This window comes from Humulus lupulus, chromosome X (genome assembly GCF_963169125.1).
Source record: "Humulus lupulus chromosome X, drHumLupu1.1, whole genome shotgun sequence".
Lineage (NCBI taxonomy): Eukaryota > Viridiplantae > Streptophyta > Magnoliopsida > Rosales > Cannabaceae > Humulus > Humulus lupulus.
The window spans coordinates 5739821-5755716 of NC_084802.1; the positions used below are offsets into that span (position 1 = coordinate 5739821).

Here is a 15896-nt window from a genome sequence, read left to right on the forward strand (position 1 = left end):
TTTTACTTGCTTGTTATGATTGGCCATAAATTTGGATAATGATGATACATACTCAATTAACTATTAGTTTGTTTCACACACCACTCCTAAGGAATCCTGCAACAAGAGAGTTCAAGCTCCTCCTTTCGTAACAATATTACCTAACAAAGCTAATAACTCAAAGATACGACAGAGGGCTTTATAACATGATAATGAGCCTTAATTAACTCTCACTGTATTTAATATTTATACACGAGTATCTTAATTTTTATTTTATATATAATCTTCTTAATACAAAATTATTGAAATGTCTTGTACACATTACTTGGTGGAAAACAGGGTAATTTTGATATAACAAGTCTAACATCAAATTTGGTATAAATATAAATTTGCCTCAGTTAACTCCCACTGTATCTGTAAATATCGTTCAGTTTGATGGTTCATAATAACTCCAAAATGCATAACATAGATAAAGTACTCATTCCATAAAAATTAACATAATACATTAATATCAAACACTATTTTAACATTTATTTGTTTACGAGTATTTCATTAGACGTGGCATTGTTTCTCAGATACGCCCTTGCAAAATCAGCTCCAATCCCCTGTCAAAATGAACAAAAAATTAACACATATCTTAAATACTTTGATTTTATCCTTTCAAGTAGTTATAAACAGCATACGGATAAAAACAATTTTCTAAGACAAGAACCAGAATGCATTCCTAAACCCATTACTTGAAGACAGTCATTGGTGTCCTTTTTCGATACAACACTGAAGCTGAATTTGCATTTTGTTGTCGTTGGATACTCAGTGTATATATACAAGTCAGAATGTTCAAAGACAATAAATATATTCATCTCATTTTTAAATTAAAATCTTCTACAAGAACAAAAATATGAGGGGCTCCATTAATTTTGTTACAAAAAACTCAGAATGCTATATAAGAATCAACATTCTGATTTTATTGATGAAAATCCTAGTAGAGTTGAGTTTGAAAATGATGAGAGACTACTTCAGCAACCGTCCATCTAACACAATATTCAGAAAAACATGATAACCATTTGAGTAGTCGAAAATGAGCCAAAGCAATGACATGTATGCTTCACAGTAAACAACAAAGACAGACAACTTATCTCCATATAATTTAAAATGAAAATAAATTTTAGTTGTTACATTGAATTACTTTAAAGTTGAGCTAGCAATTCTATTGCCAAATTAGCATGCCTAAAAAGAGAAACTACTTTCAAGCATACAACCATTTTCAGATGCCCATTGTTCATATTCATACACTAATATCTGGTCTAATACCTCTGGTTTTTTTCCAGCTATTTCATCTGGAAGTCTAATGCATTGGTTAAGATCAAGCGTCCCTATTACCACTCGTTCCTCTCCATCGTAAGAAAACTGCGAAGAATTATAAAACACCCAAATACATCTGTCAACATAACAACAAACAAAAACGACCGATATGCGTGTTTCTACGAGTATATAGTTACATCTAACTAGATTAAGTTACAGCAGGTTTAATGTATGAAAGATATCAACAAGTTGATGATGATAAATAAAGAAAGAAAAAAAAATACCCAGATAAAAATTTAAATAATAAAAACCAAGCCTAATAACTAAAATCTGCAAGTAAAACTTCCATCAGAAGGATAAGCTGGTTTTGCATAAGGTTCGGAAGAAGTAATTTCCTTGTAACTCTTATCTATAGAGTGTCTCTACTTCCAATCATAAAGATTTCACAGGAATCTTAACATGAAAAAGATATCTAAAACAAAGTAGAATCATGCATGATATCAAATCCTTAATGCCTGTAATGATGGAAAACCAGTATTGAGAAGAAAAAAGTAGTCCAGAAGTTTACAGAAACATAGACCCGAAACAGCTAACAGAATATAAGATTAGTCCGCACCACTTTATGAAGTATATACTATAAGCCAACAATCTTACTATGTACTTTGTTCCTTCTGCTTTACAGTATTAGGTCTGGCCAAAGAAAGAAAGCCAACAAACCTTGCATGCAGAACAAAAATCCTCAGAAAGGCTTGATATCTGTGATAGTGGAACAGTAGCATTTATGCAAGACACTCTTTTAAAGTCCTCCCTCTTTCCAGCGATTCGTTCTTTTAGTGCTTCAAACTCACGCTCTGCCAAGTGCTCTTTGTGATCCTAATGACACTTTACAAGGAAAACATACCATCAGCATATCACAATCTCTTTCCATTATCAGAAAATGCCTCGCTGGTACAACCAAGAATCCCATAATCATCTTCAAGGCACCTCAAAATCTTATGCAGAAAAAGAAAGTGTATAATTAAACCATTTACCATCTATGAATTTTTTTCTCTTTTCTTCATTATACTACATACCCAGACCTCATAGGAACAACCACACCCCCCTCCCCTAATGTTAACCATCAACAACAAAACACAGCGCACCAGCTTTTCTAAATAAATCTGACCACGATAGAAAGAAAAGATTCAAACCATTATTCTTTCTAAAAAAATCACTATCATAGATATATATTTCCTGTTGCAAAATTGTTTTTTATTCTTTTCCCCTTTAAGATTAATCGAGTCTTAGTTATGATAAAGAATACAATTAAATTAAACTCTATAATTCATTCAGATGATCTCAAATTACCTGCCCAGTTTATTCAATTCATTACACAATTTAAAATGATAAAGTACCTCATTATATTAGAACTTTATCATTATAACATAATGTAGTTATGGACTACGACACCAAACTTAGACTGATTGGGTTGAACTTAAACTCTTAAGAAGCCATACATGAGTTAAAATTAAATCACATACTGACATAAAATTGATAACCACAGATAATAAAAACTAAATTAATAACCCCATTTAGTTTTACCAGAACATGGAACATAATTTTCACATTTTATAATTAAAAATAAAATGCTTTTACACTTTCGTATGGAACAAGGAAAAGAATGATAACAGAATAAACAGTCAACTTTCCCTTGAGAAAAAAAAATAATTTTTAACAAAGCATAATTAATTTTCCCCCATTTTCTTTTCTGAGAAACCAAACAGTTAAAAAGGAAGATAAAATGAAGTCAATAAGAGCAACGAGACTAACTTCGATACGAAATGAGTTTGGCTGGAAATCATAGAAGGAGCGAACACGGAGACAAGCAGTGGCCCAGAGCTGGTCCTCAGCGAAGGCCTCCGCGACACAGATGGTAGAGTAGTCGATGGTGAAGGGAGGAATGGTCTGGTTATCTGTACAGACAGCAACAATTGAGCGGGAACGACAACGGCAACGAGCAGCGGAGGCGGTGGTGGTGGTGGGGGCCAATGAAGTGGTGAAGCCATGTTGCCGTTGCTCTGCTGTTGAGCAGCCATTATTTGCCCTCTTCAGCCATCCTTTTGCGTATCTCATGAGCCGTATTAAATATGCCAAGTGTAGGCGTGTTGCAGACGAAGCACTTCTTGTTCTTCGTATGATGCTGCAAAGTTACAAGACCCAAAATTAGACCAGGCAATTTTTTATGAAAAGAAAAGGAACAAAAAAATTCACAAGACCAAGAAGAAAGATTACCCTCAATGCGCAATGCTCACAGAAGTAATGCTTGCATTTTGTTACAACGGGATCAACAAAAGGCTGTCTACAAATGAAACAAGCAAAGGGCAATGCATTTTCATCATTGTCTTCATCGCTCTCGTCGCCATCATCCGCATCACCTGCTTCTCCTAATGCTAAATTTCTCTTCCTTATTTTCTCTGCGTCATCCCACTCCTTCTCCATCTGCCATCCAGACTTGTAATCCCCACGATCATGCATAAACTTGCATGAATCTCCATATCCACAATAACCAGTTTCTTTATAATCTTTGCAGATATCTGGCTGATAATCAAATCTTGTTGTAGCTCTAATGTGAGCAGAAGCCCTGAGTGGCCCATGTGACCCTCCAGCTTTCTCGCTGGCAACAGTCTGCTCCCTTCGAAACCCAGCCTTAAAATCAGTATAGGCGTTTACCCCTTTGTACAGCTTTTCATCCCCAGCACCCTTGTTCTTTCCCTTCAAAGCCTCCTCTGCCTGCTTAAGTACCCTTTCACGAATAGCTCGTGCATCTCTAGTAAAATCAGTTTCAGTCTCTAGTGTTGCTGTTGCTCTACTGTCATGTTGGACTTGAATTTCCTTCGAAGACTCAAACTGAAAGACGGGAGTGTCAGATGCTACATTTGATGCGACATTTGATTCCGCAGGTATAGTGCTCTTAGAAGGTCCAGAAGAAAAATAAAGTTTATTGTCCGGTTTTGGGGCCTTTTTCTGACTATGCAAAAATGTGCTATCTGTATTTGATTCTTCATCATCTTCAGTAACCGTTCGCTTTCTGATGTTTTTGTTCTTTGTTGGCTTCCGAAAAAAGTTGCAGACTGAAAATGTAATGGAAAAATAATGTTGGACGAATGGCAAACAACAACAACAAGAAATACAACATAAACAGACACCAAAGACAACAGTATCACATGGCTTATGCAAATAAATACCTTGTTCAGCCTGTGGCTTTTCCTTAGAATCTGCCATATAAGGTTCACTCAGCTTGGACTGATCACTCTAGAAGAGTTAGAACCTTGATTTGTGCTTAAGAACCTTGAAAAGTAGACATACAAGTGAGACTATTGAATTACAACACGAAAATATAAAATCCCAAAATAGGAAAAGATTAATACTCCTACAAATGAATCAAAGACTTCCTATTGCACACACATAAAAGTATGAAACAATACGTAAAATGGGCTAGTTTAGATTAAATTTATGTGTTTTGAATGAACATTCAGAATAAAAACTAAGGGTGAAAATGGAATTACAAAGAAACCCAAAAAAAGAATCATATCTATGCTCTTTGTAAGAGAGTGTAGTGTGTTATTAGGTTTAAACTTTTTTAAATTAAGTTTTTGGCTGAGACTAGTCTAGCCTCCATAGTTATTAAAAATCATATTTTTTTTTTGATAACCGAGGGTATCAGGGGCCCCACCCCCACTAATCCCTCGAGGCCCTGGCGCCAAGTGGTAATTACCACTTGAGTAACCTGCGGACAGCCCTTCTGGCTTTGTTCCAGACTGCCCTGGGGTTACTTCAGCCTGGAGACTGCCCCAGTGGCCCCAAGAGGTTTATTTGACTTCGTGGGGAATCAAACCTGGGATGGGTAAGATCCTCAAGTTCGCCCTAACCAACTGAGCCACCCCTTGGGGTTGTTATTAAAAATCATATTAGGGCATTATTTACAAACCAATTCAATCAAAACCCATCATTTTTTCAAAATCAAAAGCCTACTTCACACACAAATTAATCCACATACCTCATTCTAAAATTCAAATCAAATTCTAACAAGTCCAAATGAGAAAAAGAAGCAAAAGAATTTGATTTCACACAAGTTGTTTTACTTTTTCCTAATCTACTACAAAAAAAGGCTTTTTAGGACTCGCGGGCGAGCAAGAGTATTTTTAGGGCTTGCAAAAGAATGTTTTAGGGCTCGCAATACGAGTCCTAAAAGATCCCGTTAAGTGTTTTAAGTAAAGTTTTTAGGGCTCGCAATGCGCATCCTTAAAGATCTCGTTGAGTACCTTTACATAAAGTTTTTAGGCCTCTCATCGAGTGTCCTAAAAAAATGTTTTTAGGGTGCGCAATGAGTGCCCTTAAAAGTTGTGTTTTTAATTTTTAAAATAATTAATTTACATCTATTTTAAATAAAAATAATGGTTTAAATTAAACATTTATATACAAATCTAAAAATTTATAGTTTAAAATAGCAAAACTTGTACATTCAATGAGATAATTATAAAGCTAAACAAAAAAAAAATTGGAACAAATAAGATTAATCAATCTTATCACATTTATAGACAAAACTAGGAAATCTAATAATATAAAGTATCACAAGAGATTAAAAATTTAATCTCAAAGGAGGAACCTAAAAATTTATTAATATAAGTTAGGTAGATTATAAAGTATAAGAAAATTACATGCATAAAAATAACCATTAATTTTTTAACTTTCCTTAAAATAATTTGTATTTATTTTTATTTGTGATTTATAAATATATTAGTTTTCTCAAATTTTTAAATAAATTTCAATAAATATTAAACATATCTAAACAAAATCAATAATGATATGCAATCCCAAAATTGTAATAATATTAATAACAAATTACAACTCAAAATCTCGTGAAAAAATCTTGATAATTCCTTTTCTATTCCAAGTGCATATACAAAACTCAATTATGATCGCTAATGACTTCTACAGTTGCTGAAAGATGCAAATATACAGTCACATATTCATTCCCAACTGATTATGTAAATCATTTATATTTTCTAGTTTGTTTCAACTTTCAAGTCCAATCCAGGTTTGAGGTGATGTAAAACATAGATACCAAACAACTATATTAAAATCAAATAATCCCTAGTCTAATAAAAAAAATACAAGATTGCAGATAACATAATATAGATAGTCTGAAATATATGTGTGTACAAAGAAAACATGCAAATGTTGCAAGTAGCAATGCATAATCAATAAAATTGCTCTGTTTTTCTGCCAGCTTTGTGAGTAAGTCAAAGAAATGTAATATTATCTAATGATCTATACCAGTTTTGTGAGTGAAAGTAATTTTATAATTAAACATATTGAACAAATGATCTTGATATTTTCTTTTAAGCCTACTTACCTTGTAATATTATATAAAAAATTGTGTAGAGGATACAACATCCACAGAAAAGCTTATGAATATTATCATGGAACCTCTTAAATATGTATGTATTCAATTGCAAAACATGTAAACTAAAGGTGCAATTTCACCAATCACAACACATACAAACAGATTTAGCAACCATGAAAATCTCAAACAGAGAAAGAGCGATCACTTCAATAAGTGTTGCTTGATTTAACAGATAATAAAGAATAAAAGAAAAAGCAGTTACAAGCATTACTAGAGTTAGAGAATTATATCACAATGCATTAGTAATCGTGTAAAAGTCGTAAGTTAAAGAGTGTTTTAAAACATCACAAATTGGCCAAAAGTGAGCAAATATTCATATTAAACCATTAGATAAGACCCCTATATACTATTTACCTGGTACCCTCAATATAAAATGTAGACAAATTAATTCTCTAAGAAAATCAAATCAATCTAGAAAGACATTTATAGAAAAAGTCATTAACATTTACTCAAACCAATTATAATTGTATAACTGGAAACATGCATAGATTTTTTTCATTTTTTGTATTCTGCTATTGGAAACATCATATATATTAGTATATGCTTGAAAAAGTGACTCAGCTTGAAATATCAAATTGAAGTGGACAAAAAATTTATCTATAAAAAAATCAATATTGCAATAAAAGAAAAGAAAAACATATAAGGGAAAACTAAAACAATTGTTCCTCTCATGGTGCATCACGTTTTGGTTTTGGTTTGGTGGTGCCGCAATCAATTTCATACCCAATTAATGTTCCATTTGTAGTGTTTATATTAGATTCTTTCTAAGGTGTGGGCATGAAAAGTAACTAAACAAAATGAAGAATAATGACTCTCAAAGCTATTATCTCCAATAAACTGCAGAGGCAAAATATTCATAAAATCATAATATCCACTCAACATAATGTAAAGAATCCTTTCATTATTCCAAACTAATATTTTATTAAATGAAGATTATACATCAGATCTTGTTCTATCACTATCATCAGTCACGAACCCAGACAAAGGAAGGAAAAAAACAGAAAAAAGAGATCTAGTGAGAGAGAGAAGGAGATCTTACCCACTGATGTCGAGCCCCCCAAACCCGCTGCGATCACCACCACCTAGCGCCCTCGTTTGCGCCTGTCGTCGTCGCCAAGCGCCTTGTGTCGCCGTCGACGTCTCGTACAGAGAGAAAGATGGAGAGATCGAGTGTGAGAGAGACGAGGAATCGACGGAGATGAGTGTGAGAGAGGCGGAGAGAGATCGAGAAGTGCAAGAGAGGGAGAACGCCTGAGAGAAAGGGGGAGGAGTAGGTTCGTTAGAAGAAAATGGACTGAAGCCCCAAATTGTTTTATTTTAAAAAAAGAAATTGGATTTGCATCACTGGTCCAAATCGGGGATAACTTGAAAAATACCCACCAGTTTTAGTTTTAAGATTAGTTAACCAAAAATAGCTACTAATAATATTTAGTTGAATATTACCCACTTTTTTAAGCACATTTCTCATATTACCCTTAAAACATTACTAGAAGTCCAACGTAAAAATCTCAATCTTTGCCTCTGTCGTGTCATTTATTTCTCTCTTTAAATAATATTCCACTGTGAGTTCCACTAGACTACTGTATAATGGGTAGAGTCATTAATAGTTTGGGTATTAATAAAAGAGTTTTAAAAAGTAGGTAAAAATTAAAAAGATTAACTTAAATTTGGTACTAGGTGTAATTTTCCCCCCAAAATCGTGATGAACCCTTAGCTCCAAATCGTTTTCCTTTTTTTTTTATTTTATAAAAGTTAGTTTATGTCATAATTTGACTCTTTTTAATATATAGTTATTTAGCAATTATATTTCTGGTATTTTAGTTTTTCCTTTAATAATTTTTTTCATACAAATTATAAAAAGTATAATCTTTATATTTTTAAACAATAATAATATAAAAGTCATATTTATGAAAAATCTCCTTAATTTTGTGGGTTAGAAAAAATGACTTACTCCCCCAATTCGATAAAACTAGCTTATAGTTTTGAGCCTCTTTTACTTAACAATTAACAATTTTAAGGGCTTACTTTGGGAGTCATTAATACTCTTTTAGCGAGCCCTTAAAAGTTACAATTCCTAATTTTTCATTATTAAAAAAATCATATTTAATATTCGTTATCCATTCCTTATTCATTATTGATTCATTCATTTTATACATTCTATGAGAAAAAAAATTATTTTGGAATTAATGTGACTATTTATCTTTCCAATTAATGTTTATTGCCTAATTAACCTAAAAAATTCTAAATTATTAATTTTATATATTTTATTTATTTATTTTCATCATCATTATAATCATTTATCATCAAAAACTTATTTAGTGATTTATGGTAACCATCCATGGGTAATAATTATTAAAAAGTCTTATATATATATATATCAATGAATACACATATGTTTATATAAGTTCAAAACAGGTTTTTATACGCGTGACTAATTTTTTTATACGCGTGGAATGTAACATGCTTGAACCTTATTTTCAACATTGTAAATTATTCAGAATTTTCTGAAAATTTGCAAACTATTCTAAAGAGTTATAATATACACGGTCATAAAAAAGAAATTCGTCGAAAATACTTCCCAAATCAAAATCACTAGGAGGGTGCACCGGTGTACCTCTTTTAGGGGGTGCACCCGAGAATTTGCCAAAAAGAAATTCATCGAAAATACTTTCCGAGTCAAAATACCAGGAGTGCACCCGAGAATTTCCTTATACTTTTATTTTATTTTTTTTAAAAAAATTCAGCTCCAATGTTGACTTTTTTGAAGTCATAATTTTTTATCCCTTCATTAAACAAAAAAGTGATAAAAATGGTTCACATACTAGAAAAAAAAAAGCAGATTTTTTTTAGAGTACGCTGTATAATTGGGTTTTAGAAAATCAATCAATGGAACCTTGAAAATGATATATTATTAATAAAAATGCCACCTTTTACATATGTAAAGCGAATAATAATAATAATAAAGTGTAGGGTGTGGAAAATAAAAGATTATGTACAAATTCAAATAATATATCATCCTAATTTTATAGGATAAAAACAGAGGGACTGGTTAATAAAAGAGGCATTAGGAAGAGAAAAGGCAAAACAACAGAGAACTATCTTGGATATCATGAGAGATTACATTCTGCATTAGAAGAAGCCTGTAAATAAATAGCCACTGAAATTTGAGGATGGCACTCAAACCGTTGACATAGTAGACAAAAAGCAATTTCAGTGCTAGATTTCATCTTGGAACGATCTAATATTACATAGAAAGTACAATGAACACAGAATAAGCTTCAAAACTTCAGCCATTTTTTCTCTTTTTCCTTGCTCATAACTGCATTTGATGCAGATGCATGAGCTGCCACTGTGTCCGCTAATGCTTTCCGAGTCTCGCTCAATTTCCTCATTGCCGCGTCATAAACCGCCTTCTCTTTCCTGTTCCTGTTCGCCATTTCTTCAAGCTTCTCGATCTTCATTCTCAAATCCTTGACTTCGTCATCGTATGCAACCAATGTCCTCCGGTCGACCTTTTTCCCCTCTGCAGAATCTTTATTTTGCTGCTTTTGTGCTGGACCAATTAAAGCTTCGTCATGCTTTGCGAGTTGGATGTTGATAAGACTAAAGACGTCTGGTGCCATTTCCTCTCTCTCTTTTGCAGCTCGTGTTAATGCAGCAAACTTCTTATCACGTTTCCTCTTGCCACCTCTGCTCCGCTTCTTTCCTTGATTCTCCTTGCTCTCTTTCTTTTTACGAGACTCAACAGCAAGATCAAGAGATTGTTTAGCAGGAAGAACCCGGACATTTATAGGATCCACCATTCCCTGCCCAGAAACACCTAATCCCATTCCTTCACGATAACCCATATTAGCCATCATCTTGGAAGCTATACCTCTAGTGTGGTTCTCCCACTTGGCAAAGATGGCAGTTTCTTTCTGGATGCCTCTTTTCGAGCTGCTGTCTAAAAACCCTATGCCCTGTGGGCTATCTTCGTCATAGTCACTAGAATCAGATTGTTCTGAGCTTAAGTCACTTTCTTCTTCATTGCTCATTTCAGCATACTCTGATAGTGTTATAGCTTCATCCCCCAGGTTTGCAGAGCTTCCATCATCTCGGAAAACCACTTTCCCTAGCCCAAGTTCATCGTCCCATGACTCAAGCTCCCCTCCCCTCCAAAGACCACCGCTACCATTAGAGACTGCCCAAACACTGGATCCCACTGCTGACTGCTCCCATATTGTTGGGATATACTTTTTCAGTGAGGATAATGGGACATCAACTCCTGTACATTATAGACTCAAAGTCAATACCCAGATGGCAGATGCTGAAAAGAGCTCCAAACTAAATTTACATAACATCTATGGTGCACTAGCGGTCTGCTATCGTAAATTACATTTAAGAAACAGTTACTAGAAGTAATAGAACCCAAGAATAATTGGCTAAGATGCTATGGTGAAAGGCAGCCATAACTATCAATGATAAAGGAACATAAGGAAAGAAGAGGGGTGCCGTAACACTACACCAACAGACAAAATGAAAAAGAATAAAGAGGATGTGAGCGGTAAATAGACTACAGCTTGTGTTTAAATGAAAGAGTATATAGGTAAAAGGTTCTCAAACTGCCATTTGCGTTTTTGGCAACAAAAAGTAGAAGAGCAAAATAAACTGCTTGCTTCTGAGGTGAAGCAAACATTATCAGTACTTTTCCTGAACCAGAAACAGAACCAAAATAATCATTTAATTCATATAACGGACTTAGAAATTGCCAGGCTATATTCTTTAACTGGACAGCCCTTGCAAGCAATATTCCATACCCAAACAAAGGACTCTAAACACTAATGAGCTATAATTACAGGTTGCAAATAGATTTGTTGCAGCATACCATGTGATAAGCGGCAGTTATTACGAAACCGACATCTTTGCTGCAGAAAGAAGTTGCACATCTGCAGTTTGTGGTCTAGTGTTAGTTTGGTGGCGCGACAAACACCATAATTTCAAGTCACAACTTACATGGTAAACAAATTGAATTTCGACTGTTTTCCCTGTCAAGTCTCGCCTAAATACCAACTGGAACTAATTCTCATTAAGTTCTTCTACATTTAAACTTGTTATGCTAATCATTTATTCCACATTAGACCAATATGTCCTACATGAGAGTCAAATCGATGATTTCACATGTAGCTACCTTTGTTTCTCATAAATCCACTCAATAGGGTGTGCAATCCACTAAACAAGATTTCCGAATGAGATCACTATCGTGCAACAGATAATAAAACAAGGATAGAACTTGTAGTTTACCAGCATACTTTCCGAAGTGGGATTGAGGAAAGAAACCTTTGCTGAAGAACTAGAACCATCTAAGTCAACAATTAGACCATTATACCATCGTCCATCCGAGTATCTGAATCTACATTTCGATCCAATTTTGTAACATTGGTTCTCCTCCAAAGGTTCAGGCTCAACATCTGTTGGATCGAGAGGTTCAACCTTGGCCACATTATCAGTAGGACATGAAGCTAGAAGCACTGAATCAGCTTCTCTAAGTAACCGTGCACGTTTCAAATGTAGAAGGCCCTCCTCTGCATCTTTAATTGCCTGAACAACCTCCTCACAAACCTGTGAAATTACAACACCATGCCTAGCAAGTTTAAGCTCAAATTTGAAACACTATACCATGACCCAAATTAGAAAAGACCAGAAAAACAACACAAAAAAAAAATTAGATACATAAATCAAAGGTATGATTTTTCACCAAGTATGTCTACATATCATCACTTGCAAAGGGTTTTCTTTAATACTCAAAGTACCCAAGTACTGAGACATTTTGAGTTAAGCTAAAATTTCAAACATTATACAATAAACCAAATTAGAAAAAGCCAGAATGACAGCAACTAAATAGTCTAGATAAATAAAATCAAAGGTATGATTTTTCACCAACTAAATATGTCTATATATCATAACCTCCAAAGGGCAGTTTTCAATAATCAAAGTCCCCAAATACTGGGACTTTTTTACTACATGATGTTTGATTGATTGAAGGATTAAGGGTAGGTTGCAATGTATATTTCGATACAAAAATGTGATAGTGAATCCAGAAACCCATTTTTCATGTAGATTAACCCCAATTTCCAATTTCTTTTCTGAAAAGAAAATTAAAAAAATTGAAGTAGGTGGTAAAGCAATGGCGTACCGAGAGAAGCTCCAGATTGTTAGGATCAAAAGCTAGGGCATCTTTAAGGGCAGCGAGAGAATCACGTTGCTCATGCAATTGGAGCTCCAGTTGGGTCTCCAGAACCCTCTCTTCCTCGTATGCCATGGCTCTTCTTCTCGTCCACGACTACCAATACATATTTTGGAAAAATTATTTATATAAAATTGATTGGTAACTGTTAATTAATGAACCAAAATATAATTTATTTAAATATGAAATTAGGGGTTTATTATTGGGAAATTACAATATATACCACAATTCTAAAAGTTCTCATATTTTCTTTTTGTTTTTTTTATGGGTTTATGCCTTTTTTATATTTTAGTTTTGCTTCATTATTTGTTTGTACTATTTGTTTTGACAAATTATTTTTTAGACCCTGTGTTTTCTAAAATAGTTCAAATAGATCCCTAAACTCGATTTTAATCAAAGTTTATGAACTAAAATCATAAATAATTCATAAAACTAACAACTCAGAACAAAAATACAATCATTCTGCCTAAGAACTATGTTGTTATATTCAATTTTTTGTTCAACAAAATCAGGTTTAGGAGCTTATTTGAACCATTTTATAAAATATAGGGTCCCAAAAATAATTTGTTAAAACACATGGTCCAAATAGGTAATGAGGTAAAACATAGGGTCTAAAAAAGTATAATCTTTTTTTTATTTGTATTCCAATTTTATATGTTTTTTTTTTTTTAATTTCATTCGAATTTTACTATTCATTTATACGGTAAGTAATCCTAGTTCTTTCTTTTCTTTCATTTGAATTATCTCTTCCTTATTTCAACATTTCTTCTCTCTGATTTCTTCGGCAAAGTTGATTTCTACACTCTCTTCTCACTTATTTCTTCGACAAGTTCTTGTTTCTTCGCCTAGTTCATCACTTTCTCTTCCTGATTTATACGGTATTCTTTGCCAAGGTTGCAACACAAACATTCCAATCCATCCTTCTTCTCGTTTCTTTACCAAACTTGCAACTCACATAGAGGCCAAATTGTATTCTCTTCGGTAACCACCACCACGATCCTGCGGCTATTGAGAACCCCAAAACCTTCGTTGCTCAACTCCTGAGAACTGTTATAACATCCCAAATTTCCTAATGTGGCTTAGTGCCTGGATTAGGGGGCCAGGAGGCAATAATTGAGTTATTATGTGAATTATATAATAATATAATTATGTTTGCAAGTTAGAGATATTAAATATGAGTATGTGAGCCTGTTTCTTATGAGAAGGGTATTTTAGTAATTTGACCCGTTCGGGGAAATAAATGCAAATGTGTGTGTTTGTGTGATTGAGACCTCATTATTATGTGGATATATTTGGGTTACTCGACGAGAGGCGATCTTGATGAGCAACTTAGCGGAAAAGTCACAACGAGATTTTAATACCCGGCTCGGGGTAAGCTTAGGGGTATTTTATTGATTTAGTACATTACCAGGAATTAGTGGGTAACGGGAAAATTTATTGGTAACCGTGTGAGAAAATTGGAAGTAGCGGAAATTATAGGATGCAAATTGTGGATAGCGGGATTTAAGGCAAATGACAAAATTGCCCTTGTGAACATTTGAGGTATAAGCTAAGGACAAGGGGCAACCTAGTCATTTCCACTCAGGTTTAAGACTTGGCTGGCTGGGATATACTCAGAAGGTTTGAGAAATTAGAGGAAAAGGGAATTCAGCAGCTCCCTTTCTCTCTCCATTGTTTTCTCTATGTGCCATGGAAGTTTGAGGATTTTTCTTGGGAAATTGAAGATTAAAGCCTAGGAATCAAGGTGTTGGGCTTGGGGAAATCAGAGGTTAAGCTCAGGTGGTTCATCTAAGCTGAGGCAAGAGTTTTGAACTGAAAATTGTATGGTTAGTTATGTTGAAATATTTAGAGTTATGGTGTTCGTGCATGCTTGATAATAGGGAGATTGGGTTTGGAAAGTTTGATGAGCTTTTCTATGCTAATTAGCTGGGTTTGATTGGTGTGAATGAATATATAGGTTGTGGGAATTGAATTGGAGGAGTGGGATAAAATTGGTTAAGTTTTGGCTGGGTTCGGTTGAAGAAAAACCCAGAAATTTCTGGGTTCGTGGGGTTGAGCCGCGGCTCTTTTATGGTGAGTCGCGGCCTGCGAAGGGAATTTTGAGCCAGCAGAGCTCAGTGGCAGGGGCGGGCCGCGGCGCCTCAGGGGCGCGCCGCAGCGCGTGTTGGTTTCCAGGGAGGCCGAGCCTCTGGAATTAGAGGCGGGGCCGCGGCTCAGGTGTGAGGGGTCACGGCCTTTAAGGGGAATTTTGGCTTAAATGGGATTTTTAGATTGTGAACCTAACCATTTGGGCTCGGGATCGATTCTACTTCCTTGTTAAGTGGAATTTGATGTCCCGAAGGCTAAGAATTGGTCTGGAAGCTTTTATTTACCTGTTGTTGATGGAATTTCCTTATTACGGTTGTGACTAAGTTTTCGCTAAGGGCTTGAATCGGGGATCGTACTCAGAGGGTCGTCGCTAATAACTTGCATACGGACCGAAGGTAAGAAAACTGCACCTGTTATGTGAATGCATGATTAGAGCTTAGTCAAGGTGATGAATGTGGAGATGAATAAAGCTTTGATTATGTTGATGGACATGATTATAATTGTGTTTGTGAATATCTGATTAGGTACACTGTAATGTGCATAATTATGATTATGCTTATGACTGCTGTGTGAATGTATTATAATGCATTGTGATTGTTGATAGGTATGCCATATGAAACATACAAATGTCTGTTATGACCATGAAGCTCGGTTTATAAACTAGAGGGTTATTAGGGTGTTAAGTGGGAATCAACTTATTAGTTAAGAATATATTGGACTCTGGGAGACTCGCCTCATAAGTTGAGAGTCCCAAGGTGTAATGCCCCAAATTTCCTAATAAGGTTTAGGACTTTGATTAGGAGGCCGGGAGGGCCATAATTGATTTATTATGCTATTTAATAATCATATGCATGTTCA

The 15896-nt window shown here is 34.6% G+C and overlaps 2 protein-coding genes across 5 annotated transcripts; both read right to left on the reverse strand.

Moving 5' to 3' along the window:
* Positions 1–1290: 1290 nt before the first annotated feature.
* On the reverse strand, positions 1291–8021 carry LOC133807144 (zinc finger CCCH domain-containing protein 1-like). 4 transcript variants are annotated; one of them, XR_009879168.1, is made up of 6 exons: positions 7767–8021; positions 4506–4608; positions 3553–4391; positions 3091–3460; positions 1999–2163; positions 1291–1386 (listed from the first exon to the last, which is right to left on the reverse strand). XR_009879168.1 is itself a non-coding variant. In XM_062245311.1 (4 exons), the coding sequence occupies exons 2-4, from the start codon at positions 4540–4542 to the stop codon at positions 3356–3358; spliced, it is 981 nt and encodes a 326-aa protein (XP_062101295.1). In that variant the 5' UTR covers positions 4543–4608; positions 7767–8021; the 3' UTR covers positions 2872–3355. The 4 variants fall into 4 exon arrangements, 1 of the variants encoding a protein (XP_062101295.1); XR_009879167.1 differs by lacking the exon at positions 1291–1386 and having other exon boundaries at positions 1777–2163; XR_009879169.1 differs by lacking the exon at positions 1291–1386 and having other exon boundaries at positions 1777–2273.
* A 1784-nt stretch (positions 8022–9805) lies between these two features.
* Positions 9806–13070, reverse strand: LOC133803392 (zinc finger CCCH domain-containing protein 18). The gene is made up of 4 exons (XM_062241421.1): positions 12900–13070; positions 12008–12325; positions 11592–11652; positions 9806–10991 (listed from the first exon to the last, which is right to left on the reverse strand). Exons 1-4 carry the CDS (start codon positions 13023–13025, stop codon positions 10006–10008), a joined length of 1491 nt encoding a protein of 496 aa, XP_062097405.1. The 5' UTR covers positions 13026–13070; the 3' UTR covers positions 9806–10005.
* Between the last annotated feature and the right edge of the window lie 2826 nt (positions 13071–15896).